At 44.9% G+C, this 27,280-nt stretch overlaps 1 protein-coding gene across 7 annotated transcripts in view; it reads left to right on the top strand.

The window, feature by feature from the left end:
• The window catches only part of hspg2 (heparan sulfate proteoglycan 2), a 551,229-nt gene that overhangs the window by 513,690 nt on the left and 10,259 nt on the right, over positions 1-27,280 (top strand). For 6 of the 7 annotated variants that reach the window (XM_072245063.1, XM_072245064.1, XM_072245068.1 and 3 more), the window contains 5 exons: positions 2,378-2,500; positions 10,076-10,126; positions 15,851-15,926; positions 17,480-17,558; positions 23,905-23,975. In XM_072245063.1, coding sequence (XP_072101164.1) covers positions 2,378-2,500; positions 10,076-10,126; positions 15,851-15,926; positions 17,480-17,558; positions 23,905-23,975 — 400 coding nt within the window. The remainder of the gene's footprint in view (positions 1-2,377; positions 2,501-10,075; positions 10,127-15,850; positions 15,927-17,479; positions 17,559-23,904; positions 23,976-27,280) is intronic. The other variant, XM_072245065.1, reaches the window with a different exon arrangement.

Here is a 27,280-nt window from a genome sequence, read left to right as displayed (position 1 = left end):
GAAGGTATTGAGGTCAATGTCTTGAAGCTTATTGTTTTGAGGAGATGGTAGTATTGAATGCTGAGCTGGAATTGATGAAGAGCATCCTGATTTGCACATCTTCACTGTCTGGATGTTTCGATGTTGAGTGAAGAGTGAAAGAAATGGCATCTACTGTTGACCTGTTGTGACAGTACGCAAATAGGAGTGGATCCAAGATGCTTCTCAGGCAGGAGTTGATATGTTCCATCACCAGCTTCTCAAAGCACTTCATCACAGTGGATGTAAGTGCTACTAGACGATTCTCATTGAGGCAGGTTACCACGTTCTGCTTAAGCATCTGTATAGTTGAAGCCTCAGACTCCCGTAGCAAGAAGTAAAAGACATCAGTAAATACCCAGCCAGTTAATCAGTACTGGCCAGATCTATTGTCTGGGCTGGATGCTTTCTGTAGGTTCACCCCCCAAAGGATGCTCTCACATCGGCCTCAGGGACTGAAATCACAGGGACGTCAGGGATTGTGGGAATTTGTGAAGGACCCTTCGGCACAAAGTGCTACACTGACCTTTTAACCTACTCCAAGATCAATCTAACCCTTCCCTCCCACGTTGTTCTCCATTCTCTTGTCATCTTAAATGCCCCGAATTTATCTTCTATTATTGCCGTCCCTGGCAGTGTGTTCCACACACCCACCACTCTGTGCATAAAACAATCTCTGGCATTCCCCTCATATTTTACTCTAGTCACCTTAAAATTATGTTGTTTCATATTTCTTATTTCTATCCTTGTAAAAAGGCGCTTGTGGTTGACTCGATCAATGTCTCTTATAATCTATCAAGTAACCTCTAATTCTCCTTCACTCCAAAGAGAAAACCCCTAGCTCGGAAAATCTATCCTCATAAGACAGCATCCTTATAAATCTCCTCTGCACCCTCTGTAAAGCGTCCGCATCCTTCTTATAATAAAATGACCAGAACTGAACACAATGCTTCGAATGTGGTCAACCCGGAGTTTTTTAGAGCTGCCACATTACCTCAATCACCCCCACCCCACCCCCCCAACTAATGAAGGCTAACATACCATATGCCTTCTTAACATCCCTATCACAAGATATGTTGTCATATAACTTTTTAAGAGCTTTAATCCATTGGTAAGAATGGAAAACATAATTACAAAACAGAGTCTAATTCTGACTGCAGTGGGACTTGGGGGTCCTTGTGTAGAACACACTAAAGGGTAACCTGCAGGTTGAGTCAGTGGTGAGGAAGGCAAATGCAATGTTAGCATTTATTTTAAGAGGTCTAGAAAACAAGAGCAGGGATGTGATGCTGAGGCTTTATAAGGCACTGGTGAGACCTCACCTTGAGTATTGTGAGCAGTTTTCAGCTCCTCATCTAAGATGTGCTCGCATTGGAGAGGGTTCAGAGGAGGTTCACTAGGAGAATTCCAGGAGTGAAAGGGTTATCATACAAAGAACGTTTGATGGCTCTGGGTCTGTACTCGCTGGAATTCAGAAGGATGAGGGGGATCCCATTGAAACCTTTCGAATGTTGAAAGGCCTGGACGGAGTAGATGTGGAAAGGATGTTTCCCATGGTGGGGAGCTTGCACTGATAAGCGTGCACACCTCTTCACAAATCTATGCACATATAAATGGAGACTGGAGTATCTGAAGATCACTGGCACAAAATGATATCAGTCATACAGATGCAATTAGCAGCAGTCATCAAATTCCCGGGATGGTTTAACTGTTAATGCCAAAACCAGGTTTCCCGAGTGGTTGGGAAACCCAACAGGAGACGGGAGGTGTCAAAGGGCAGGAGGTTGTAGATGTGTTCCTTTCAATACCACTTGTGGACCAGAGGGATGAGCAGAATTACTGCCCAAACCTGTCCCCTGGCCAAATAGCTGCCATCTTACGAATCCCCGACATTTCCAGTCTGTAATTGGCCAACACCCATCCCTTTTGATTGGCTTGTAATCACTCTACCTTCTCCATTTCCTTCAGATTGGCTGAGCTGTCCACTTTCCTGCACATCACAGTCTCTGATTGGCTAATCGTTCATCATCACCATTCTCCTACTTCTCCACCATTCGTCTCAACTATTCCCTCCTCCTCCCCCCCAGAACGTACATCCCTCTTCTCGTCACACTGGACAAACTGCAGATCCCACTGTGATTTAGATCGAGCTGGCAGGCTTAGTCTTTCTGGGATCTCAGCACACATCTGCTGCTCTCTTCCTACCCTGCATCCACCAGTGGAGTGAAAGAACTGCTGTTCATCTGCCATTTTTACTTTTCACTTTGAAGAAAGTAGTCACTTTCTGTTGGCGAACTGCACTTCTTTAACCCTGGTTAATATGTGAACTGAAGTATTATTTTGTCTCTTCTGTTTGCAGGTGTACACTGTGAAATTTTCCAGGACAGCTGTCTGGAGGGGAACCCATGTATGAACGGAGGGACATGTGAGAAGAACCGGTGCCTATGTCCCATGGGATACACTGGATTATACTGCCAGCAAGGTACAGATTGGTTACAATCACAGTCCAACTTTCCCAGCATCTGCGAGGTTATTTTATAATGTATTCTCGGTCCAAGAGAATACATTGGTATTAGCAGTAAAAGGTTTTTGTTAAGGCAATGCTGATCTCGCTGAGTTATGTGATTGATGTACAGTATCTGCTTCATTAAGGAGATGGTTACTGAAGATTGATACGTAACAGGACACGAAGAAATAGCAGCTGAAGGCCACTCATCCACTCAAGCCTCCCTCATTATTCAGCATAATCATGGCTAATTTACCCCTCCTTTCCACATTACCTTTAGTTCCCCAATCTTCCAAAAAAGTTGCCTACTTTCATTTTAAATCCCCCAATGATCCTGCTGCCACACCCTTCAAAATGACCTCTCTTATCTGCGGGAGCATTGGCAGCTGACAGTAGCTCACCAGAGTCCTCTGTCCTGGGCCAGTCTTCAGGTTGTCCCCAGATGTAGCCCATCTTCTTGGTGTCTCCTTCCTCCCGCCAGACATGAAGTCTCTGGAGCTTCTGTTGGCGTTTCGGTAGCTTTTGCTTTTAATAGGGTGAGGTTGCTCGCCCCATGCTCAATACTCAACCCTCCACCTTTCGCAGCTATTCTTGGTACCGTCCATGTCAAAGGATTTTATCTTTTAATTACAGTATGTCCCTTCATTTGAGACTCTTCCACTGGTGGAAATATGTCAAAATCTACACTGTTGAAGCCCTTTAAGATTTAAATACTTCAATAACACTCCTCATTCTTCTAAGCATCAAAGTATATAAATATAAAAAAGGATCTTCCCACCGATCTCCCCCCCGGCACTTATCCTTGTAAGCAGAACAAATTGTACACCTGTCCTTACACTTCCTCCCTCACCGCCATTCAGGGCCCCAGACAGTCCTTCCAGGTGAGGCAACACTTCATCTGTGAGTCGGCTGGGGTGATATACTGCGTCCGGTGCTCCCGATATGGCCTTCTATAAATTGGCAACACCCGACGGAGACTGGGAGACCGCTTTTCTGAACACCTACGCTCTGTCCGCCAGAGAAAGCAGGATCTCCCAGTGGCCACCCATTTTAATTCCACATCCCATTCCCATTCTGACATGTCTATTCATGGCCTCCTCTACTGTCAAGATGAAGCAACACTCAGGTTGGAGGAACAACACCTTATATTCCGTCTGGGTAGCCTCCAACCTGATGGTATGAATGTTGACTTCTCTAACTTTCGTTAATGCCCCTCCTCCCCTTCTTACCCTATCCCTTATTTATTTATTATCCCTCCCCCTTCTTTCCTCTCTCCCTATCCCTTTAACAATAACTCCTTGCCTACTCTCCATCTTCCTCTGGTGCTCCCCTCCCCCTTTCTTTCTCCCTAGGCCTCCCGTCCCATGATCCTCCCCCTTTTCCAGCCTTGAATCCTTTTTGCCAATCAACTTTCCAGCTCTTGGCTCTATCCCTCCCCCTCCTGTCTTCTCCTATCATTTCGGATCTTCCCCCTCCCCCTCCCACTTTCAAATCTCTTACTATCTCTTCTTTCAGTCAGTCCTGACGAAAGGTCTCGGCCCGAAATGTCGACTGTACCTCTTCCTACAGATGCTGCCTGGCCTGCTGCGTTCCACCAGCATCTTGTGTGTGTTGCTTAAAAAAGGATCTAGTGCTTTCCCAGCGTTTATGACGGATAAACTCTTCTTGGGCTTCCAGTCGGGTACAGGTATCGATGTTAACCAAAGTTTCGATGACAAACTCTTCCATCTTCATTATATCTCTATCACCCTCAACCTCAACCTCAACCTCAACCTCACACTCTCATTCACTCATATATGTAAGATAGTGGTGGCGGCAAGCATCTAGAAGTTCGTGTTTACCAGGTACTTTGGCTTTGAATCAAAAGAAAACATTGGACTGAAGGATTGTTAGTGTCGGGGTCACTATTTGCACAATGCTGCTTGTTTGTGAAATGTGCTTGCCCAACCCTGGCCCTCAAAAGCACACACTTTGTTCTGAGCTCAGCTTGGGCATTATGTTTCTCTTGTGTATGGTCTATGTTATATTATGGTTTGTGACCAGATACAATGGTTTGTTAGTAGATTTATTTGCACTTACACAGGAATGCCTGCTGTTACCCACCACCTCTGTGGCACATGGAGGATAGTGTGGACAATGAACTTTACCAATGTGTTGAACTTTAATATAACAGGATGGTTATTAATTTAGCATGATTCCATAATCCTAGTTACAAATAATTATTGCATTTGTTTGTTAAATGACGCATGAAGCCTGAGAGGAATTTCCTGAAACACAGTGGATTTCTAGCAAATACCTCAGGCCCAGATGTTGCCCAACAGCAGGAACAAAATTTGATTACGTTTGTCTTTTTTGATGCATAGTATGCCCTTGATGTTTACGTAGGTTAGTCTTATCTGGGGTTGCCAAGATTGGTTGCACATAATAAGAGGATTTACCTCATCATCTCCCACTTTCAACTGGCTGGAAAACCTTCTCTCCCCATCTCCAATATTTGTGTAACTAATGACTGGAAATGTGAAACAGCATGTTTGCTGAATTCATGAGGGTTCTTTCCTCAACTTATTCACAGCAATGAAGTCCAGGAGGTTTCTTATCTGCTTGGACTTCCAGTTCAATTCTTTGCTTATTTTCCCTGGATTTTCCCATTTAAAAAAAAATTCCCTTCAGTAATGCTGAGCATTCCTTATTCAATTTACGTGTGGATTTTCTTCTTTCCCTCAGTGCCATCTCTGACTGACCTGCTGTCAACAGACCACAAATGCTGGTTGGCCAGCTGACTCATTACACTCGCCCAGGAATCCATCTCCATTACATGAGCAACTGGATCTCCTTAAGTGATCATTTCAAAAATGATTCCATTATGATTGAGAAGTTATGGCTGGGAGAAATGCTTCATATTGTCGCAGCTCAATATTTGAGGAAAATGGAATGAGTATAGAACTAGTAACAAAGTAAAAATAGTGGGCAATATTTGCAGTTCGCTTCAGGGAAAACAATCATTTAGCTTCATCCACAAATGGGCATTATTAACACTTTTAAGTAGTGTCTTCAAAGCATCTGTTAGAATTAAACCTAGTCCTTTGTCGTATTTTCTTTGTCAACTATTGAGGGTGAAGGTTGACCTCTGCTATGTTGCCTTAGCTATATCCTCCACAATACCTTCATAGAGTCGTAGAGTCATAGAACACTACAGCAGAGAAGCAGGCCCTTTGACCTATCTAGTCCATGCCAAATTATTAATCTGCCTAGTCCCATTGACCAACACCCAGATCATAGCCTATCCATGCACCAATCCAAATTTCTTTCAAATATTGAAATTGAACCCACATCCACCTGTTCCACTGGCAGCTCATTACACACTCTCACTGCCCTCTGAGTAAAGAAGTCCCCCCTCATTTTCCCCTTTAACCCATAACCTCTAGTTGTAGTCCCACCCAAGCTCAATGGAAAAAGCCGGCTTACATTTTCCCTATCTATACCCTTCATAATTTTGTATACATCTATCAAATCTCCCCGTCATTCTTCTGTGCTCTAGGTAATAAAGTGCCAACCAATTCAACCTTTCCCTATAACTGAAGTTCTCAAGTCCTGGAAACATGCCTGTAAAATTTCTCTGCACTGCTTCAATCTTGTGACATTTGTCCTGTAGGCTGATGACCAAAACTGATCACAATACTCCAGATTAGGCTGCACCAATGTCCTATGCAACTCCAACATATCATCCCAACTCCCATACACAATATTTTGATTTATAAAGGCCAATTTGCCAAAAGCTTTCTTTATGACCCCATTTGCTTTCAGTGAATTATGGGCCTGTTCCACCACACTCCTCGAGTGCCTTACTGCTTACCTTGAAATACCTACGGCAATTTGTCTTCCTAAAGTGCAACACCTAATATTTGCATAAATTCCATCTGCCATTTTTCAGCCCATCTTTACAGCTGGTCCAGATCTCACTGTAAGCTTTAATGTCTTGCTCACTGTCCCCTACACCTTCAAACTTAATGTTATCCTCAAATTTGCTGATCCTTGATGTTGATGACAAACAACAAATCCAACACTGATCCCTACAATGCACCACTAGCCACAGGCCTCCAGTCAGAGAGACAACCATCTACTACCACTCTCTGCTTCACCCACAAAGCCAATGGCTAATCCACTTTACTACCTCATCTCAAATGCCAAGTGATAGAACATTTTTAACCAACCTTCCATCCAGGACCTTGTCAAAAGCCTTGTGGACCAGGCTTGCGGAAAAGTCCATGTGGACAACATCCTCTGCCTTTCTTTCATCAACTTTCCTACTAGCTTTCTAAAAAAAACTCTAAAAGATTGGTTAGACATGATCTACCATGCACAAAGCCATGTTGACTATGCCTATTCGGTTCCTGTCTTATCCAAACACTTACATATCCTATCCCTCAGAATACCCTCTAATAACTTGCCCATTACTTATGTCAGGCTCACCAACCTATAATATCCTGACTTACTCTTAACCTTTCTTAAACAATGGAACAACATCAGCTATTCTCCAATCCTCCAGCACCCCACCCGTGGCTAAAGACGTTTTAAATACCTCTGCTAGGGCCCCTGGAATTTCTGCCTCCACAGAGTCCAAGGGAACACCCTGTCAGGCCCTGGGGATTTAATCACCCTAATTTGACTCAACAGCAAACACCTTCTTTTCTGTAATCTGTATGTGGTCTGTGACCTCAGTGTTACTTTGTGTCCCTGCTATATTGTGTCATCTCCCAAGTAAATACAAATGCAAAAAAATTCATTTCAGATTTCCCCCATCTCTTTCGGCTCCATTCTGATCTTCCAGACACCTTGCAATCTTATTGCTCTTAATGTATCTGTAGAAGCCCTTGGGATGCTGCTTCACTTTATCTGCTAGAGCAACCCCATGCCTCCTTCTAGCCCTCCTGATTTCCTTCTTAAGTGTTCTCCTGCATTTCTTATACTCCTCAAGTACCTGATTTGCTACTTCCTGCCTATACCTGCTATGTACCTCCTTTTCCTTAACCAGGGCCTCAATATCCTTCAAAAAACAAGGTTCCCTGAACCTGTTATCCTTGCCTTTTAATCTGACAAGAACATTCAAACTCTCCTCACAAAATTTAACGTACTAAGTACACCTTGCCAGAAAACAACCTGCCCCATCACACACTTGCCAGATCCTTTCTGATACCATCAAAATTGGCCTTCCTCCAATTTAGAATCTCAATCCAAGGACCAGACCTATCCTTCTCCATAATTATCTTGAAACTAATGGCATTATGATTACTTGATGCGGTGTTCCCCTACACAGACTTCTGTCACCCACCCTGTCATATCCCCCAGATCTAGTATCATACTCTTTCTAGTTGGGACCTCTATGTACTGATGAAGGAAACCATCTTGAAGATACTTGACAAACACTATCCCATCCAGCAGTTATACAGTAAGGAAATCCCAGTCAATATGTGAACGGTTAAAGCCACCTATTATCACAACCTTGTGTTGCGATCAATCTACAAATTTGCTCCTTTAAATCCCATGGACTGTTGGCTAGTCTATTATGTAATCCCATTAATGTGGTTGTACCTTTCTTATTCCTCAGTTCCACCCACGTGGTCTCAGTAAACAAAGCTCTCCAGTCTGTCCTGAGCACTGCCGTGACATTTTTCCTCGACCAGTAATGCCACCCCTGCCCCTTTTATCCTTCCCACTCTGTCATGCCTAAAGCAACAGAAAGCTGCCAATCCTGCCCCTGATGCAACCAAGTCTTACTAATGGCTACAGTGTCATAATTCCACGTGCTGATCCAATGCTCATCCGCCTTTTCTACAATACTCTGCATTGAAATATATACAACTCAGAACTTTAGTTCCACCATGTTCAACCTTTCGATTCCTGTCTTTGTATGTAGGCTTAACAACAGCTTTTCAACAATCATGGTATTATCTGTTCCGGTTCTCCCCCCCCTCCCCCCCACACACACACACAGCACTAGCAAACCTTCCAACAAGGTTCAGGTGCAAACCGTCCCTTCTGTACAGGTCCCACCTACCCTGGTAGAGAGCCCAAAGATCCAAAAATCTGAAGCCCTCCCTCCTGCACCATCTCCTTAGCCATGTGTTAAACTGTATGATCTGTCGATTTCTGGCTTCACGAGCACTCGGCACAGTTAGCAATCCTGGAGGTCCTGTTCTTAGCACCTAACTAGCTGAATTCACTTTGCAGGGCTTTGTCGCCCTTCCTACCCATGTTATTGGCACCAAGGCTGACCACGATCTCTGGCTGCTCACCCTCCCACCTAAGAATGCTTTAGACTCGATCTGAGATGTCCCTGACCCTGGCACTTGGGAGGCAATGTACTACCCGGAATCTCGTTCTTTTCCACAGCACCTCCTGTATGTTCTCCTCACCAATAAATTTTCTATTAGTACAGTTTGCCTCTTCTTCCCCTTCGCCACAAAGCCAGATTCAGTGCCAGAGACCTGACCACTGTGGCTTCCCACTGCTAGTCCATCGCCCCCCAACAGTATCCATTGTGATGTAACTGTTGCGGAGGGGAACGACCATGGGAGTACTCTGCACTGGCTGCTTATTCCCACTCCCCCTCTCGACAGTTACCTTTGCCATGTACATTGGATGTAACTATCTCCCTGTATATTCTGTCAGTCAACCCTGAGCCTTCCAGATGATCTGATGTCCATTTCCTCAATGCAGTCTGAAAGAAGCTGCAACTGCTTTCACTTGTTGCAGGTGTAGTCGTCAAGAATACTGGAACCCTGCCTTCCCACATCCCGCAAGAGAAGCATTCCACTCTCCTGCCTGGCATCTCCACTGTTCTACCTGTGAAGAAAGAAAGAAATCTACCTGCAGCCTTCGCCTCGCCTCCATAAGACAGAATTAGGCCATTCAGCCCATCAAGTCTGCTCTGCCATTTCATCATGGCTGATCCCGGCTCCCTTGCCTCACCGAAGCCTCTCTGAGCCAAAGCCTGAACTCCCCACTCTAACACTGGCCCACTCCCACAATGGCTGCTCTGCTTAAACCTAAATTCTTTTTATTGGCCCTTGCCAAGTACCTAATTATGCACAGTTCAACATCTCCTCGGCAACTGTAGCACACAGAGTGTTATTTGAAAGTTCAGCTCAACATAGTATCAGATTCAATCAGAGACAAGCCCTTCTGAAAATCGTAGACCTGTTTAGCTATTCTGGTGAATGGAAATTGCCCCTTGGCAATATTCAAAATACAAGGAATATTCAAAGTATTTAATTTCAAATGTCATAAAATCCTGGTCAAACTACATTGATTAATCACAAACATCAAAACAAGAATAATGTGAATTTGTTAAATTTGATACTTCACCCGAAACATCGACTGTACCTCTTCCTAGAGATGCTGCCTGGCGTGCTGCGTTCACCAGCAACTTTTATGTGTGTTACTTCACAAATGTTGCCTGACATGTTGTATAATTCCAACTATTTATGTTTTTTTTTCCTCCAATTAACCAAAATCTTGCTGTATTGCAATTTGTTGCTGTATTTGCCACAGGAATTCACTTTAGTATTGGATGGCTGCAAGAGAATCCTGAGACTGTGAGAAGTATGTAATGACATCATCCTTCTTTCAATTAATTAGATTGCGGTTAATTAACTACTCTGTTGCTCTTGAGGAGGCAGAGTTTACCTCAGTAATGTTAGGGTTCAGAGTAGTTAAAGTGCCGTCTTTTTCAGGATTGCGGGGCTAACACAAATTTTCTTTGTATACTGAGTGACCACTTTATTAGATACCTTATATACACAATAAGGTGGCCACTGAGTGTTTGCTCATGGTCTTCTGCTGCAGTAGAAGGTTTGGCAAGTTGTACGTTCACAGATGCCCTTCTGCACTCCACTGTTGTAACATGTTATTCGAGTTACTGTCACCTTCCTGTCAGCTTGATCCAGTACGTTCATTCTCCTCTGACCTCTCTCATTAACAAGGTGTTTTTCACCACAGAAATGCCACTCACTGGATTTTATTTTGTTTTTTGCACCATTCAAATTTCATGTCACACGCTGGTGATAATAAACCTGATTCTGATTCTCTGTAAACTCTAGAGACTGTTGTATGTGAAAATCCAGGAGATCCGCAGTTTCTGAGATACTCAAACTCTGCCCCCCCCCCAAACTGGCACCGACAATCAGTCCAAGGTCAAAGTTACTTAGATCACATTTCTTCCCCATTGTGATATTTGTTCTGAGCAACAACTGAGCCTCTTGACCATGTCTGCTTGATTTTATGCATTGAGTTGCTGCCACATGATTGCCTGATTATACATTTGCATTAACGAGCAGGTGTACCAGATCAAGTGGTCACTGAGGGTATATTTAATGTTTGATTTGTAAAGTTCTTACAGTGTTATGGAGGAAATCTTTCGTCACAAACTTCCATTTTGTGAGATTTTGCACCCTTACCTGATGCCCCAAAAGGAGTGGAAATTTACAGAGCAAGATTCCACATATGTAAAATGATAATGAAGGCTATACTGTTCCCTTAATAATTTTGACTGAGTGACGTATAAAATCATGAGGGCTTAGAATGCGCAGTAGTTTCCCCAGGAAAATGAAATTAAAAGTGAGAAGGCGTCCTGTAGGTTAAGTGAGAAGGAAAATATTTAAAACTGGTCTTGAGGCACAATTTCATCATACTGAGAGTGATGTGAATATGGAACAAACTGCCAGAAAAAATCGTTGATGCAGGTACAATAACAACATTTAAAAGAAAAATAAGAGGAAATCTGAGCAACACACACAGAATGCTGAAGGAACTCAACAGGCCAGGTAGCATCTATGGAAAAAAAGTACAATCGACATTTCGGGCTGAAACCCTTTGGCAGGACTGGAGGAAAAAAAGTGAGGAGTAGATTTAAAAGGTGGGGGGAGGAGAGAGAGAAACGCCAAGAGATAGGTAAAACATCCCCTGGGGGGGATGAAGTAAGGAGCTGGAAAGTTGATTGGTGAAAGAGACAGAAGGCCATAGAAGAAAGAAAAGGGGAGAGGGAGGAGCAGCAGAGGGAGACGGCGGGTGGGCAAGGAGTTAAGATGAGAGAGGGAAAAGGGGATGGGAAATGGTGAGGGGGGTTGGGGGACATTACTGAAAGTAATCATTCCCACAATCCTGATTGAGAAGTTACAGAACCTGGGCCTCTGTACCTCCCTCTGCAATTGGATCCTCAACTTCCTAACCGGAAGACCACAGTCTATGCGGATTGGTGATAACATATCCTCTTCACTGACGATCAGCACTGGCGCATCTCAGGGGTGTGTGCTTAGCCCACTGCTCTACTCTCTGTATACATATGACTGTGTAGCTAGGCATAGCTCAAATACCATCTATAAATTTGCTGACGATACAACCATTGTCAGTAGAATCTCAGGTGGTGACGGGAGGGCATACAAGAGTGAGATATGCCAACTAGTGGAGTGGTGCCACAGCAACAACCTGGCACTCAACGTCAGTAATACGAAAGAGCTGATTGTGGACTTCAGGAAGAGTAAGACGAAGGAACACATACCAATCCTCATAGAGGGACCAGAAGTGGAGAGAGTGAGCAGTTTTAAGTTCCTGGGTGTCAAGATCTTTGAGGATCTAACCTGGTCCCAACATATCAATGTAGTTATAAAGAAAGCAAGACAGCAGCTATACTTCATTAGGAGATTGAAGAGATTTGGTATGTAAACAAATACACTCAAAAACTTCTATAGATGTACCATGGAGAGCATTCTGACAGGCTGCATCACTGTCTGGGTTGGGGGGGCTACTGCACAGGACCAAAAGAAGCTGCAGAAGGTTGTAAATCTAGTCAGCTCCATCTTGGGCACTAGCCTACAAAGTACCCAGGACATCTTCAGGGAGTGGTGTCTCAGAAAGGCAGTGTCCATTATTAAGGACCTCCACACCCAAGGCATGCCCTTTCCTTTTCTCACTGTTACTATCAGATAGGAGGTACAGAAGCCTGAAGGCACACACTCAGCAATTCAGGAACAGCTTCTTCCCCTCTGCCATCCGATTCCTAAATGGACATTGAACCCTTGGACCCTACCTCACTTTTCTTTTAATATACAGTATTTCTAATATTTGCATGTTTTTTAATCTATTCAATGTAGGTTTCCCCCGCCATCCGAAGGTAGAGCGTTCCTATAAAACGGTTTGTAAGCCGGAAGGTGGTAAAGCGAAGAAGCAATTACCATTTACTTATATGTGAAAATTTTGTGAGCGTTCGCAGACCCAAAAATAACCTACCAAATAACACATAAAACCTAAAATAACAGTAACATATAATAAAAGCAGGAATGATATGATAAATACACAGCCTATATAAAGTAGAAATACTTTTCCACAATCATTGCTGGCACTGTTCTCCATAGTGAAAATCTCACGCAAGTGCTCTCAGCAGAAAATCTCATGCAAGCGCTGTTGGCAAAAACACTCTCTCCAGTAACCTTTAAACTATGAAGCTGCCAAATCATACCAAATAACACATAAAAATACACAGCCTATATAAAGCAGAGATAACGTGTGTACGGTGTAGTATCACTTACGGGAATCAGGAAGACAGGGCCAAGCACACTGATGATGGTGTGTTAGGCTGCGTCGTCGGAGTTTGGGTGGTGCAGTGGCCCCCACCCTCCGGGCCACCGACCGATACCGATCCGTGAAGCATGTAGGGGTTCAGCGGTAGCCGGGAGGCACACAGCACATCTTTAAGAAAAAAGCCGAAATAAACATGCTAATTAATTAGGTGCCGCCCGGCACGTAATTGTCGGCCCAAATCAGAGGCGACACAATCAGCAATCACCTCTGATCTGGGCCGACATCTATGTGCCAGGTGGCACCTAATTATTTCGGCTTGTTTATTTCGGCTTTTTTCTTAAAGGTGTGCTGTGTGCCTCCCAGCTACCGCTGCATTCTCCGCGAATCGGTATCTGTCTGTGGCCTGGGGGTTGGGGTGGTGGGACACTGGGGTGTCATCTCATCGTCGTCTGTTTCCATTAGAGCAGGCAGCTCATTTTCTCCTATGACTGCCTGCCTCGATGTCGAAGGTCGAGGTTCGTTGTCTGCTGTGGCTGATGTGGAAGGCTTGCTTGACTGCTGAGCCTCACGCATTTTTCTATCATACAGTTCTTTGTAAGCACTCAAACCATCTTGCAAATATGCCCTAAACCGACGTACCCTTTCAAAATTAAAGTCGTACTTTATCATTGCAGTGAAAATCTCACGCAGTTGCTTCACATTCAGTTCCTGGACGACTTCACTTTCGCTGCTGAATTCGGTTTCAATTGTTATCCTTTCCCTTCCTAATTGCATCAGCTCTTCATCAATCAGTTCTTGGTCATGGGATGTCAAAACCTGTTCAACATCATCTTCATCAACTTCCACAAGCCAAACTCACTTTGTTCTTACTCCGTTCACTACGATCGAAATGCTTAATTACGTCTAGTTTTACACTAAGTGTAACACCCTTACGAGCTCCTTCAGGCTTTTCCGATACCTTAGAATTCATCTTGCAAATGGCTGCTCACAGGCACGTGTTTAAGCAATGCCAGCGAGAATGCTGTTCTGAATCCGGGGCAGAGCAGCTGCTCAGGGCGCGCGCTGCTTTTTTTATCTTGCGCTGCCGTTCTTCGTAACAGTGAAAACACCTTTTGTTGGCAAAAACAGGGAACTAATGTAGGTCTTTCGTAACAGTGAGGTTTCATAAAGTGAACGTTCGAAAAGTGGGGGACACCTGTATACGTATACTGTAATTGATTTATTCTCTCCCTCTCCCTCTCCCTCTCCCTCTCCCTCTCCCTCTCCCTCTCCCTCTCCCTCTCCCATATTATGTATTACATTGAATTGCTGCTGCTAAGTTAAGAAATTGCACGTCACATGCCGGTGATAATAAACCTGATTCTGATTCTGAGTTTGAGAAATCCATGTTCATGCCAACAGGTTGGAGGTTACCCAAACGGAATATAAGGTGTTGTTCCTCCAACCCAAGTGTGGCCTCATCACGACAGTGGAGGAGGCCGTGGATGGGCATATCGGAATAGGAATGGGAAGTGGAATTAAAATGGGTGGCCATTTGGAGATCCCGCTTATTCTGGCGGATGGAGCACAGATGCTTGGTGAAGTGGTCTCCCAATCTACGTCGGACCTCACCAATATACAGGAGGCCATGCAGGAGCACCGAATGTAGTAGATGACCCCAACAGACTCACAGATGAAGTGTCACCTCACCTGGAAGGACAGTTTGGGGCCCTGAATGGTAGTGAGGGAGATGGTGTAGGGGCAGGTGTAGCACCTGTTCCACTTGCGTGAGTGGGGAGGGACAAATGGACAAGGGAGTTGCTTAGGGAGTGATTCCTGCGGAAAGGGAAAGTGTGTGGTGACGGTGGTCCAGGTAGCTGTGAGAATCCATGGGTTTGTAATAGACAATGGTGGATAAGTTGTCTTTGGAGACAGAGACAGTGAGATCGAGAAAGGTGTCAGAAATGGACCAGGTGAATTTGAGGATAGGGTGGAAGTTGGAGGCAAAGTGGATGAAGTTGACGAGTTCAGCACGGGTACAGGAAGCAGCACCAATGCAGTCATTGATTTCCTCCAGCCTTTTGTGTGTGTTGCTTGAATTTCCAGCATCTGCAGATTTTCTCTTCTTTGTGATTAAAAACTGGATATTCAGTGTTAATAACATTTATCAATTTTGTATGTAGTTTAGCACCTCCATATGTATTTATTTTTAATTGTCTTTTTAAAAGATTAATATTAATAATTTTGAACAAATTTTCTAAAATTCTTCATTTATTTCAATCTGTCTCTAATAAATTTTCATTAATAGTAAAACAACGTATATGTGTAAATAAAGGATTAATCCATTCTCCTTACAAAAAAGTCATAATTATTCGTACTAATTTTTTATTCAATGATAATCTCTGCTCAAAATTATCATGATATGTGAGGGAAGTTTTGTTTTTTGGAAGATTTGGTTATACTGTCTCAAAGAGGTTAGCCACCCTGTTGGCCCTACTGAGTTATTACAGTGGCTGTAGTGGGTGTTTCACTTGATCAGGTTCAAGTGCAGTGTGTTGGTTTACATTCTAAAATTCAAACCAAATGGAGATATTTTAGGTCGGGATAGCCCTTCTGTGTGGTGGTTCTATCAGCAGTCTATTATGAAGCAGATGGGATGCAGAGGATGTGATGGCAGAGTGTGTATGTGATTTACTGCAAAATCACTAAGCATGATTGATTTTACAATCAGGATGGACCGTAATGTAATCTTTAAATATTTTTTCTATGCAGATTCACCTGTGCAGTATGGAGCTCTCTTCCACAGTGGGGGATACATCGTTCTACCAAAACAAATGTTCTCACGCAGGTAAGGTCACACAGAGATGGTGGGCACGGGGTTGTGTGCGTGGCTGTGTGGGGGTGGGATGGGGTGGGGGAGTGTGGCATTTGAACAGGCTGCACGACATGAGGCTGGTCTCCCGTGATGAGAATCTGGAAACCAGATAGCGAATCGAGCCATTGTGGTCTCTGTGTGAACAGTTATCTATCTCTCAGATAAAGAGGGTGTGGAGGGTTGGGCTTCAACTGAATTTGGACATACAGGGTGTCAATATAACACCAGAAAACATGGGAGCAGAATTAGGCCAATTGGCCCATCGAGTCCACGCCACCATTTGAACATGGCTGATTTATTTTCCCCCTCAATTCCATTGTCCTGCCTCCTTCCCATAACCATTGACACCTTTACTAATCAAGAAGCTATCGACCTCCTCTTTAAATATAGCAAATGACGTGGCCCTCACAGCTGTCTGTGGCACCACCCTGTGTTCTAACGGGACCTCCTTCTATTCAGAGGCTCTGGTCCTCAACTCTTGAACATTCTATCCACATCCACTCTAGGCTTATTAATATTCAGTAGGTTTCAATGAGATTCTCCCCCAGTTCTTCTAAATTCCTGTGAGTACAGACCCAGAGCCATCAAATACTCCTCATACATTAATCCTTTCATTCTTGGGATCATTTGTATGACCCTCCACTGGACCCTCTCCAGTGTCATGCATACTTTCTTAGATAGAGGGCCCAAAACTGATCACGATACTCCAAATGTGGTTTAATCAATTCTCAGCATTACATCCTTGCTTTTATATTGTAGTCCACTCGGAATGAATGTTAACTTTAAATTTGTCTTTCTTGCTACCTGCAAATTAAACTTTCAGGACTCCCTAAGACTCTGTGTTGGTTATCTGACCCTTGCCCCAGCAGGAACTGACTTTGTCGGACTATGTAGAAACTGTGGAAAGTTCTGCCCTTTGATGATCCTGATCTCTCTGGCAGACATCATCATACTTTCTTCTATGACCAGGGTTTGTTCCAATTACTGTGATCATTCCAATGAAACCCATCCTCTTCCTCATATTATCCTGGCAAAGACCACAGCTGTGACAACTGCTCGTCCCACTGGACCTGCACCCAAGTTTAAGAGTGGAACTGCCTAGTGCAACGGATTTCGCACTTTAAAGGCTTTCCCACAGGTTTCCTGTCATCATCGGATATGATGGACAACCTGGCGAAGGCATTTTTAGAAAGTTCCATTCTCTAGATGGGTTTGATCCTTCATCTTCCTACAGAGGCCATATGGGTAACTGATACACATTCAGACTGAGATGAACAAATTCTCCCCTGCCAGCCATGCTCTAAACTTGACTGGGTGAACCATGAATAAAGCCACGTGGCCTCCTGTGGAGAAGACTGGGACTGTGAAGGGAAACTTCAAGAGGGACCAGGACAGCCTTTGAGCTGAACCGTCAATATTATGAATCTTTAAACCTAAGGGGTTTTCTCCTGTCCAGGGCTTACCAGGGGAAGATGCAGAGGCTTCTTGAGAATTCTAATATCTTTCCATTTAATGAATGTCCACAGCTCCCCATCTGCCCCTGAAACCATTGAAATGGAGGTTCGCACAACAGCACTCAATGGCCTCTTGCTCTGGCAGGGTGTGGTAAGTACTTTGATTATATTCTCACGCACCAATGTAATCAGTTAAGCTTAGGCAATGCCTACAACACTGAGTTTTCCAAATTCAGGTGACCCACTCCTCTTTTCCCACTCCTTTTAGCCCACTTAGGGTCTGTCTCACTTTGTTCACCTTTTTCTTTACATCTCAGTCACCCCCACCTGCCAGCACTATGACTACTTAGATTTGACACCTTTCCCCACCAATTCTCCATTGGCCACACACCTATCCACTGGCCTTCTCCCCGGTCTACCATTACCATCCCTTTCCCCATCTGGATCCATCTAACATCCTTTCCTTATCTGCTTCAAATTATCCTCTTCCGGCCTCTGTTCCTACCTTCCCCTCCACTCACGCACCAAGCTCCGTCCACAAAAAAATATGGTTACCTTTTCTGTTTCCACCTGGCACCCACCAGCCTCTTCCTCCTTCCCCCTCCTTTTCCATTGCCCCCCCCCCACCTGACCTGGTTGCACCTATCTTCTACTAGTCCCTGTCTCATCTCTCCCTCTTGCCTCTCCGTACTGGCTTTCTCTTCTCGACACTCAGCCCTGATGCTGGGTCGTGATCTGACCACATCTTTGTCTGCACAGATGCTACTCAACCCACAAATGAGTTGAATTGACCTTATTTCTTACATCCTTCACATACATGAGTAAAAATCTTTACATTACATCTCCGTCTAAATGTGCAATGTGCAACTTATAGTCATTTGTAATGATATGTACAGCAGGACAGTTGATATAGCATAGAAATACAATTGTATCAGTGTGAATTAATCAGTATGACGGCCTGGTGGAAGAAGCTGTCCCGGAGCCTGTTGGCCCTGGCTTTTATGCTGCGGTACCATTTCCCGGATGGTAGCAGCTGGAACCTTTTGTGGTTGGGGTGACTCGGGTCCCCAATGATCCTTCAGGTCCTTTTTAAGCATCTGTCTCTGTAAACACCCTGAATAGTTGGAAGTTCACATTTACAGATGCGCTGGGCTGTCCACACCACTCTCTTCAGAGTCCTGCGATTGAGGGAAGTACAGTTCCCATACGAGGCAATGATGCAGCCAGTCAGGATGCTCTCAATTGTGACCCTGTGGACAGTTCTTAGGATTTGGGGACTCATGCCAAACTCCTTCAACCATCTGAGGTGAAGGAGGTGCTGTTGTGCTTTTTTCACCACATAGTTGGTATGTACAGACCACGAGAGATCCTCATTGATATGTATGGCGAGGAACTTAACTCAAATTGTCCAGCAGTTTGGTTTTTGATTCAAGCATCTGCTGCCTTCTTGTGTTTCAATAATTTTACTATTTTCAATTAATTTTATTTTTTATTGAGAGATACCATACAGAACAGGCCTTTCTGGCCCATTGAGCCTTGCAGCCCAGCCACCCACCTGTTTAACACTAGCCTAATCACAAGGCAATACAATTAACCTACTCACTGGTATATCTTTGGACTGTGGAGGAAACCGGAGCACCCTGAGGAAACCCACACAGTCACGGGGAGAACGCACAAACTCCTTACGTTCAGTGCTGGAATTGAACACTGAACTCCAGAACACCTGTGCTGTAATAGCATCGCGCTAATCACTACGATACAGTGGTGCCCGATTACGTGGTTCCCGTCCCTGATTTACCTTGTGTAACATTGCCTAAGTTTCGGTAATTTAATTAATATGGATCCATCGCAAGTTCTCCCACAGGTGGGCTCTATAGGACTGCAGCACTCTTCCAGCTCCTGGAGGGAGATGCTACATGAAGAATGGCTACTCTATTGACAGCAGGAAGGTGGGAGAGTTCTCCTCAGATGTCAGTCATGTGCTGCAAATAGAAGGTACCAGGGACTACATGAGTAGGGTCTCTGAACATCTGCACCGTGGGGATACCCACAACATAGTCACCTCATTCTGACTGCCCCTGTAGGCCGATGGACATTACATGAGTTCCCCTCTCCCTGAGGAAGGTGTTTCAGCAACCTTCCTGATGCTGCAGAGATCAAAAGAATTGGTCTGGAAAGGTCCTGCGGGTAGGAAGCTGAGTGTGATCTTGATCTTGACCTCCAATGTCAAGATAGTGCAGCACAGGTGTGGGGCTGTACAGGAGGTGACTGATCTCACTGAGGGCTAAGGTTCTCTCCCCTTCAAGCAGGCTTTTACAAGAATTTAGATTACCCTGCAACCCTGATGTGAGCCACTTGTGGTAGCCCTTCCTGATTGCTCTGGCTGGGTTTGGTTCAGTGATCCACAGGTCATGAAATCCTGTTTAAATGAGGAGATGCCCCTAGCTGGAATCTCCCATAGCTCTGTCCTTCCACAAAGTTCAGACAACTATGCACAATGATAGAACTACAGCCTCAGAGCTCCAGCAGCTCCAGCTTGACCCTGACCTTGGCTGCTGTGTCCCTGGAGTTTGCACATTCTCTGTAATAAGTCTGAGTTCTGTCTGGGTGCTCTGGTTTCCTCCATTTCAAAAACACGCTGAGAGGTAAGTGGCTGCTCTAGCCTGTCCGTTGGGTAGGTGAGTTCTAGGGAAATCATGTGAGAGAAAACAGATTACAGAGAGATAAATACAGGAATGGGACTGATGGGATTGCTCTGAGAGCCAGCATTGACTCAACAGGCCAAATGGCTTCCTTCTGGAAGTAAGTGAATTATGCTTCAGAGCTTTGGTTTAACCATCCTCCTTCAGTAGCAGTCTGGGCTCACACCAACAGCCTTCACTAAGATTATTCAACCATATACTCAGAGCACCAGCATCAACACTTTCATGCCAGACACTGACCCAAACTACAGTCACACACGCTTGAAGGTACTGATGTCGAGGTGTCCAGCTTTGTAAATTATTTCAGTATATCCTTTGCTCCTGAGATGCTCCTGAAACACAGCCACGCCAAGAGATCTTTTGTCGGTTGTTTTCAGAGCTGTAATGGGCTGTTCTGCCAGCAGGTGGCACACTATGTCACTTCGATCCCTGCTGAAAGAGCTGCAGCCTCCTTATCTTACCCAGTGGGATAAGGAGTTGTGTCGTACGGAGTGGAGTAATACCCGGTCTTGGAGCGACGGAGGATGAGAGGTGGCCTGTTAGAGGTGTACAAGATAATGAGAGGCATTGATCGTGTGGATAGTCAGAGGCTTTTTCCCAGGGCTGAAATAGCTAGCACAACAGGGCATAGATCTAAGGTGCTTGGACGTAGGTACAGAGGAGATGTCAGGGGTAAGTATTCTACACTGAGAGTGGTGAGTGAGTGGAATGGGCTGCCGGCGATGGTGGTGGAGGTGGAAACGATAGGGTCTTTTAAGAGACTCCTGGATGGATACATGGAGCTCAGAAAAATAGAGGGCTATGGGTAAGCCTAGGTAATTTCTAAGGTAAGGACATGTTCGGCACAGCTTTGTGGGCCGAGGGGCCTGTATTGTGCTGTAGGTTTTCTATGTTTCTATGTTATGTGGCCACGCTCTGCCACTGCTCCTCATCCAGTCTCAGGTCAGCCTACAGCCCATCCACTTTCCAGAGGGTATGATCATCTGTGCTGTTAAAGCAATTGAAAAGATGGAGTCATTTCAGATTTCCCCAACAGGAGCATTCACAAACTGAGAACAGGGGAAGTTTATATCGAGGTTGGTAGCTTTTGTGTGGTTTTAGTCTTGAATAGAAGACCCAGAAATTGTCCAGTGTGACTTCCAGTAATTAATGCACATGACTGTGACTGTGAAGCAAACACCAAGGCACTGCAGGCAAGATGTCCAACACAATATTGGAGTCTGACGTCTCAGGGTCATAGGTAGCATAGGTCAAGGGATCGTAAACACAAAATAATCTGCAGATGCTGGGGTCAAAGCAACACTCACAACACGCTGGAGGAACTCAGCAGGTCAGGCAGCATCCGTGGAAATGATCTGTCAACGTTTCGGGCCGGAACCCTTCGTCAGGACTGTAGAGGGAAGGGGCAGAGGCCCTATAAAGAAGGTGGGGGGAGGGTGGGAAGGAAAAGGCTGGTAGGTTCCAGGTGAAAAACCAGTAAGGGGAAAGATAAAGGGGTGGGGGAGGGGAAGCAGGGAGGGGAAAGGCAGGAAAGGTGAAGAAGGAATAGGGGAAAACACAATGGGTAGTAGAAGGAGGCGGAACCATGAAGGAGGTAATAGGCAGTTGGGGGAGGGGGCAGAGTGAAATAGGGATAGGGGAAGGGAGGGGGAGGGAATTACCAGAAGTTGGAGAATTCTATGTTCATACCAAGGGGCTGGAGACTACCTAGACGGTATATGAGGTGTTGCTCCTCCAACCTGAGTTTAGCCTCATCATGGCAGTAGAGGAGGCCATGTATGGACATAGCTGAATGGGAGTGGGAAGCAGAGTTGAAGTGGGTGGCTACCAGGAGATCCTGTCTGTTTTGGCGGCACCCCTTTACCTTTCCCCTTACTGGTTTTTCACCTGGAACCTACCAGCCTTCTCCTTCCCACCCTCCCCCCACATCCTTTATAGGGCCCCTGCCCCTTCCCTCTACAGTCCTGACGAAGGGTTCCGGCCTGAAACGTCGACCGATCTTTTCCACGGATGCTGCCTGACCTGCTGAGTTCCTCCAGCGTGATGTGAGTATAGGTCAAGGGATACAACATGCTCATTAAGGAAATAATTATGCCTAATTTTCTAAACCAAATTAATTTGCAATTTTCTTTAGTACATCAGCAAATGTTATGTCAGGGAAATCATAATCTAAATTTATCTGGGGTTAAAGAAAAAGCATTACTCATTTTAGAAACATAGAAAACCTACAGCACAATACAGGCCCTTCAGCCCACAAAGCTGTGCCAAACATGTCCCTACCTTAGAAAGTCCTAGGGTTACCCATAGCCCTCTATTTTTCTAAGCTCCATGTACCTATCCAAAAGTCTCTTAAAAGACCCTATCGTATCCGCCTCCACCACTGTTGCTGGCAGCCCATTCCACGCACTCACAACTCTGCGTAAAAAACTTACCCTGCCATCTCCTCTGTACCTACTCCCCAGCACCTTAAACCTGTGTCTTCTTGTGGCAGCCATTTCAGCCCTGGGAAAAAGCCTCTGACTATCCACACGATCAATGCCTCTCATCATCTTATACACCTCTATCAGGTCACCTCATCCTCTGTCGCTCCAAGGAGAAAAGGCTGAGTTCACTCAACCTGTTTTCATAAGGCATGCTCCCCAGTTCAGACAACATCCTCTGCACCCTTTCAATGGTTTCCACATCCTTCCTGTAGTGAGGCAATCAAAACTGAGCACAGTACTCCAAGTGCGGTCTGACCAGCGTCCTATATAGCTGCAACATTACCTCTCAGCTCCTAAATTCAATTCCACGATTGATGAAGGCCAATACACCGTATGCCTTCTTAACCACAGAGTCAACCTGCGCAGCAGCTTTGAGTGTCCCATGGACTCGGACCCCAAGATCCCTCTGATCCTCCATACTGCCAAGAGTCTTACCATTAATACTATATTCTGCCATCATATTTGACCTGCCAAAATGAACCACCTCACACTTACCTGGGTTGAACTCCATGTCGTGAGAGAAGTGACACAGTACTTAAGAGTTTTCATATTGCACTTTATATGCATGTTTATGAATATGAAATATTAATTAGGTTTGCCGTTAGACAGACAGACACACACACTTAATATTGGCTGGGTTTCCACAAATTAGATAACACCACAAGTAAAGTAACCTCACCATAACACTGAATGACCAAAGTCATTGCTTAAAATCATGGTAGTCACCTTGAGCTGGCCACACTCTGGTCATGCACAGTGCTGAAGAGTGAAATAACACTGCTTGAGAATTAACTAGGAGCAGTATCCAATAGTTCCGAAGATAATGGCTCGGCACTCACTGGAAGGGCCAAAGGACCTGTTTCTGTGCTGAACTTTTCTATGACTCTATCTGCCAGCCTGGCACCATTCGAGAGAGCCAGAAAATCAGAGTTTTACTCTATATGGCTCTTCTTCAGAACTACAGATGGGTCAGGACAAGTGGTTCTTTCACACTGCCATTTGCTTCATCCCAAATGCACCTGATTTTCACCATTATTTAGAGATCAGTTCAACATTTCCGATCACTAAACAGGTTGGAGTTGGAGAATTAAAAGAACAAGCCTGTGCTCAGACTATTTCTTGGCGATAAGTTCTCGTCCAAGTTGGCAGTAATTAGTGGAAGGGAGGAACTTACAGTGACGTACAGGAAACTGTAGGGGTAGAACCACTTGCGCTCCATCCTTTTTTTTTCGCTGCCACCCAACCAATAGTGTCATCAGCTTAATGAGAATGAAGGACCTGTTGTCAATAACATGGTTTCTTTTGTCTGCAGAAACACGGGGAAAGTGGAAAAGGAAAAGACTACGTCACTCTGGGACTCCAGAATGGGCACGTGCTCTTCAGGTAAGCCTGGCCAGGTGTGTCAGATCCACATTTGTGCATGATCACAGCCTACTGAACAAAGGTATCAGCCCAGAATGTGATGACTGAATTTTCACATCCCACTCCACACACCTGAGCATAGGCTACCACTTGGGGACTTGCTGAGGGAAAGTCCTTCATTGGTGCTGCTGTTTAGGAAAGACATGTCAAAGCGACCCCTGTTGTCTTTCTTTGATTGATGCAAGAAATCCCATGGTACAAACCAAAGAACAGCTAAGTTTGTCCCAGAATGCTGACTAAACAGTTGTCATGGTTATTATCATTCCTTGTGGACAACTACATTACATTATATTTCAACTGCACTTTATTTGCTCTGAGATATCCTGAAGTAATTGGGTAAACATGTTATTTGCTTTCTCACCTCCTTTTTCCTGGAGTTCAAACTGCCCGATTGTTTCAGGGCTTGGTCTGTATATAGATTGCAAATCATCTGGGCTATTATTTTTGGCTGGAATTGGCCAGAGGCTACAGGGCCTCCGACCAATGGGAGGGTAGCGGGACCCCGACCAATAGGCGGGTAGCGGGACCCCAACCAATGGGAGGGTGGGGGGACCCCGACCAATAGGAGAGTAGCAAGTCCCTGAGCAATCTCACCGAATAGAAATCCCTATGAGCCTGCAAAGATCAGTTTTCATTCCTGTTGATCAGGGACCTTCATCCAAGCACCATGGACATAATCTCAGTCACTGCCACCCAGTTCTTACTCCCCAGTTCCTACTCCCCAGTTCCCCATTGCGGTTTAAGAGTCCTACCACGCTAGTCTTGAACACAAGTTCTGGAAGGAAATGTCATTCAATCAGTCTCAATGTAGCTCTAATAGACCATTAGTTTGCCTGTACATCAGTCAAACTAATGGCAGGGACCAGTGGAAAGAACTAGAGCCTTGGTCCACTCACCTTAGATACAGTATCGATCATAGGTTGCCAATCGGTCACCTGTCTGTGGACAATGAACAATCAGCTGTTTTATCTGATTGGCCAGCTCATCATGTGAAGCCAATAGATCTAAAACAATTATGGGTCTCATTTCCCATCAGCATGCTCATGGTGGCATAAATCATCGGCATTTCAAGGGAATCTGCTGTAGTTGTAGGATAACTCACCATGAATGAAGTGTTTGATGCAATGCAGGGAAGGGCTATGAAGTTGGAAAAATGTAGGTTCACCAAATTAAACACCACACACTGCTCACAATCCTGGGATCGGGGCATCTGATCTGTTCTGGTGATGTTGATTTGGGCATAAATGATGCCTTTGCACACTCCCTGAAAGGATGAATAGAATATTTTAGGATCAACTGTGTCTTTTGATTTAATATCCCACCAAAAGAGGACATCTCTGCTCAGGTGGTATTGTCTCAGTAATAAATGGCTCGTCTGTGCATGACATTTCATTTTGTAACTGCATTCTGTATTGCAGAAGATGCAACCCTTCTTCAGAGACAATCATTATAGTGAGCAACAGACAGTGATAATCAATCTGGTCCTCACGTGTATTAACAATCTGACGTGTGTTATATATCTCACTTCCACTGCTTCATCGGACTTCAGAATCAAGTTGAACATACTATGCAAAAAGAGAAGGAAGATATAGTGAGGTTCATAGGTTTTTGTTGTCCATTCAGAAATCGGATGATGGAGGGGAAGGTGCTGTTTCTGAAATGTTGAGTATGTGGCTTCAGGCTTGTTTGTGTACCACCTCCTTGATGATAACAATGAGGAGAGGGCACGTCCTGGGTGTTGGGGTCCTTAATGATGGACACCACCTTTTTGAGGCATCACCTTATGAAAGTGTCCTCGATGCTGGGGAGGATAGTGCCCATGAGTTTACAACTTTCTGCAGCCTTTTCCGATCCTGTGTAGTGTCCCCTCCGTACCAGACTGTGATCCAACCAGTTAGAATGCTCTCCACTGTACATTGTGGAAATTTGTGTGTATCTTTGGTACCTTGTCAATTCTCTTCAAGCTCCTAATGAGATACAGCTGCTGCCGTGCCTTCTTTGTAATCGCATCAATATATTGGGCCCAGGATAGATCCTCAGAGATGTTGATACACAGGAACTGGAAACTGCTCACCCTTTCCATTTCTGATCCCTCTATGAGGACTGGCGTGTATTCCCTTGACTTCCCCTCCCTGAAGTCCACAATCAATTCCTTGGTCTTACTGCTACAACACCACTCAACCAGCTGATCTGTCTCACTTCTGAACACCTCGTCACCATCTGAAGTCCCGTTTGCAATAGTTGTGTCATTGGCAAATTTATAGATGTCATTTGTGCTGTGCCTGCACACACAATCATGGGTGTAGAGAGATTAGAGCAATGGATGCATCAATGTTGATTCTCGGTGAGAAGGAGGAGTTCTTTCCAATCCAAACAAGTTGTGGTCTCCGTTGAAGAGGTCAAAGATCCAGTTGCAGAGGGAGGTTTAGAGGCCCAGGGTTTAAAGTTTGTTGATTAGAACTGAGTTATGTTGAATGCTGAGCTGTAGTCAACAAACAGCAGCTCAATGTAGGTATTGCTATTGTCTAGGTGATCCAAGGCCAAGTGGAGAGCCAGTGAGGATGCAGCCGCTGAAGACCTAGTGTCTTCAATAAGCACATTGCAGTGGGTCTAATCCCCTGCTTAAGCAGGACCAATCTCTCAAAGCACTTTGTCTCAATAGATATGAGTGCCACTCAGGGATAGCCATTGAGGCAGCTTGTATAATCACTCTGTAAAGGCCCCGATACTCACTGTGTAAAGACACCGACACTCACTGTGTAAAGACACCGACACTCACTGTGTAAAGACACCCACGCTCACTGTGTAAAGACACCCACGCTCACTGTGTAAAGACACCGACACTCACTGTGTAAAGTCTCCCACACTCACCGTGCAAAGTCTGCCACACTCACTATGATATACTGCGTCCGGTGCTCCCAATGTAGCCTTCTATATATTGGCGAGACCCGACGCAGACTGGGAGACTGCTTTACTGAACACCTATGCTCTGTCCGCCAGAGAAAGCAGGATCTCCCAGTGGCCACACATTTTAATTCCACATCCCATTCCCATTCTGACATGTCTATCCACGGCCTCCTCTACTGTAAAGATGAAGCCACACTCAGGTTGGAGGAACAACACCTTATATTCCGTCTGGGTAGCCTCCAACCTAATGGCATGAACATCGACTTCTCTAACTTCCGCTAATGCCCCACCTCCCCCTCGTACGCCATCTGTTATTTATTTTTATACACACATTCTTTCTCTCACTCTCCTTTTTCTCC

Source organism: Mobula birostris, chromosome 27 (genome assembly GCF_030028105.1).
Source record: "Mobula birostris isolate sMobBir1 chromosome 27, sMobBir1.hap1, whole genome shotgun sequence".
NCBI lineage: Eukaryota > Metazoa > Chordata > Chondrichthyes > Myliobatiformes > Myliobatidae > Mobula > Mobula birostris.
The sequence above is the reverse complement of the archived record's forward strand: the minus strand, read 5'-3'. Positions and strand labels throughout refer to the sequence as shown.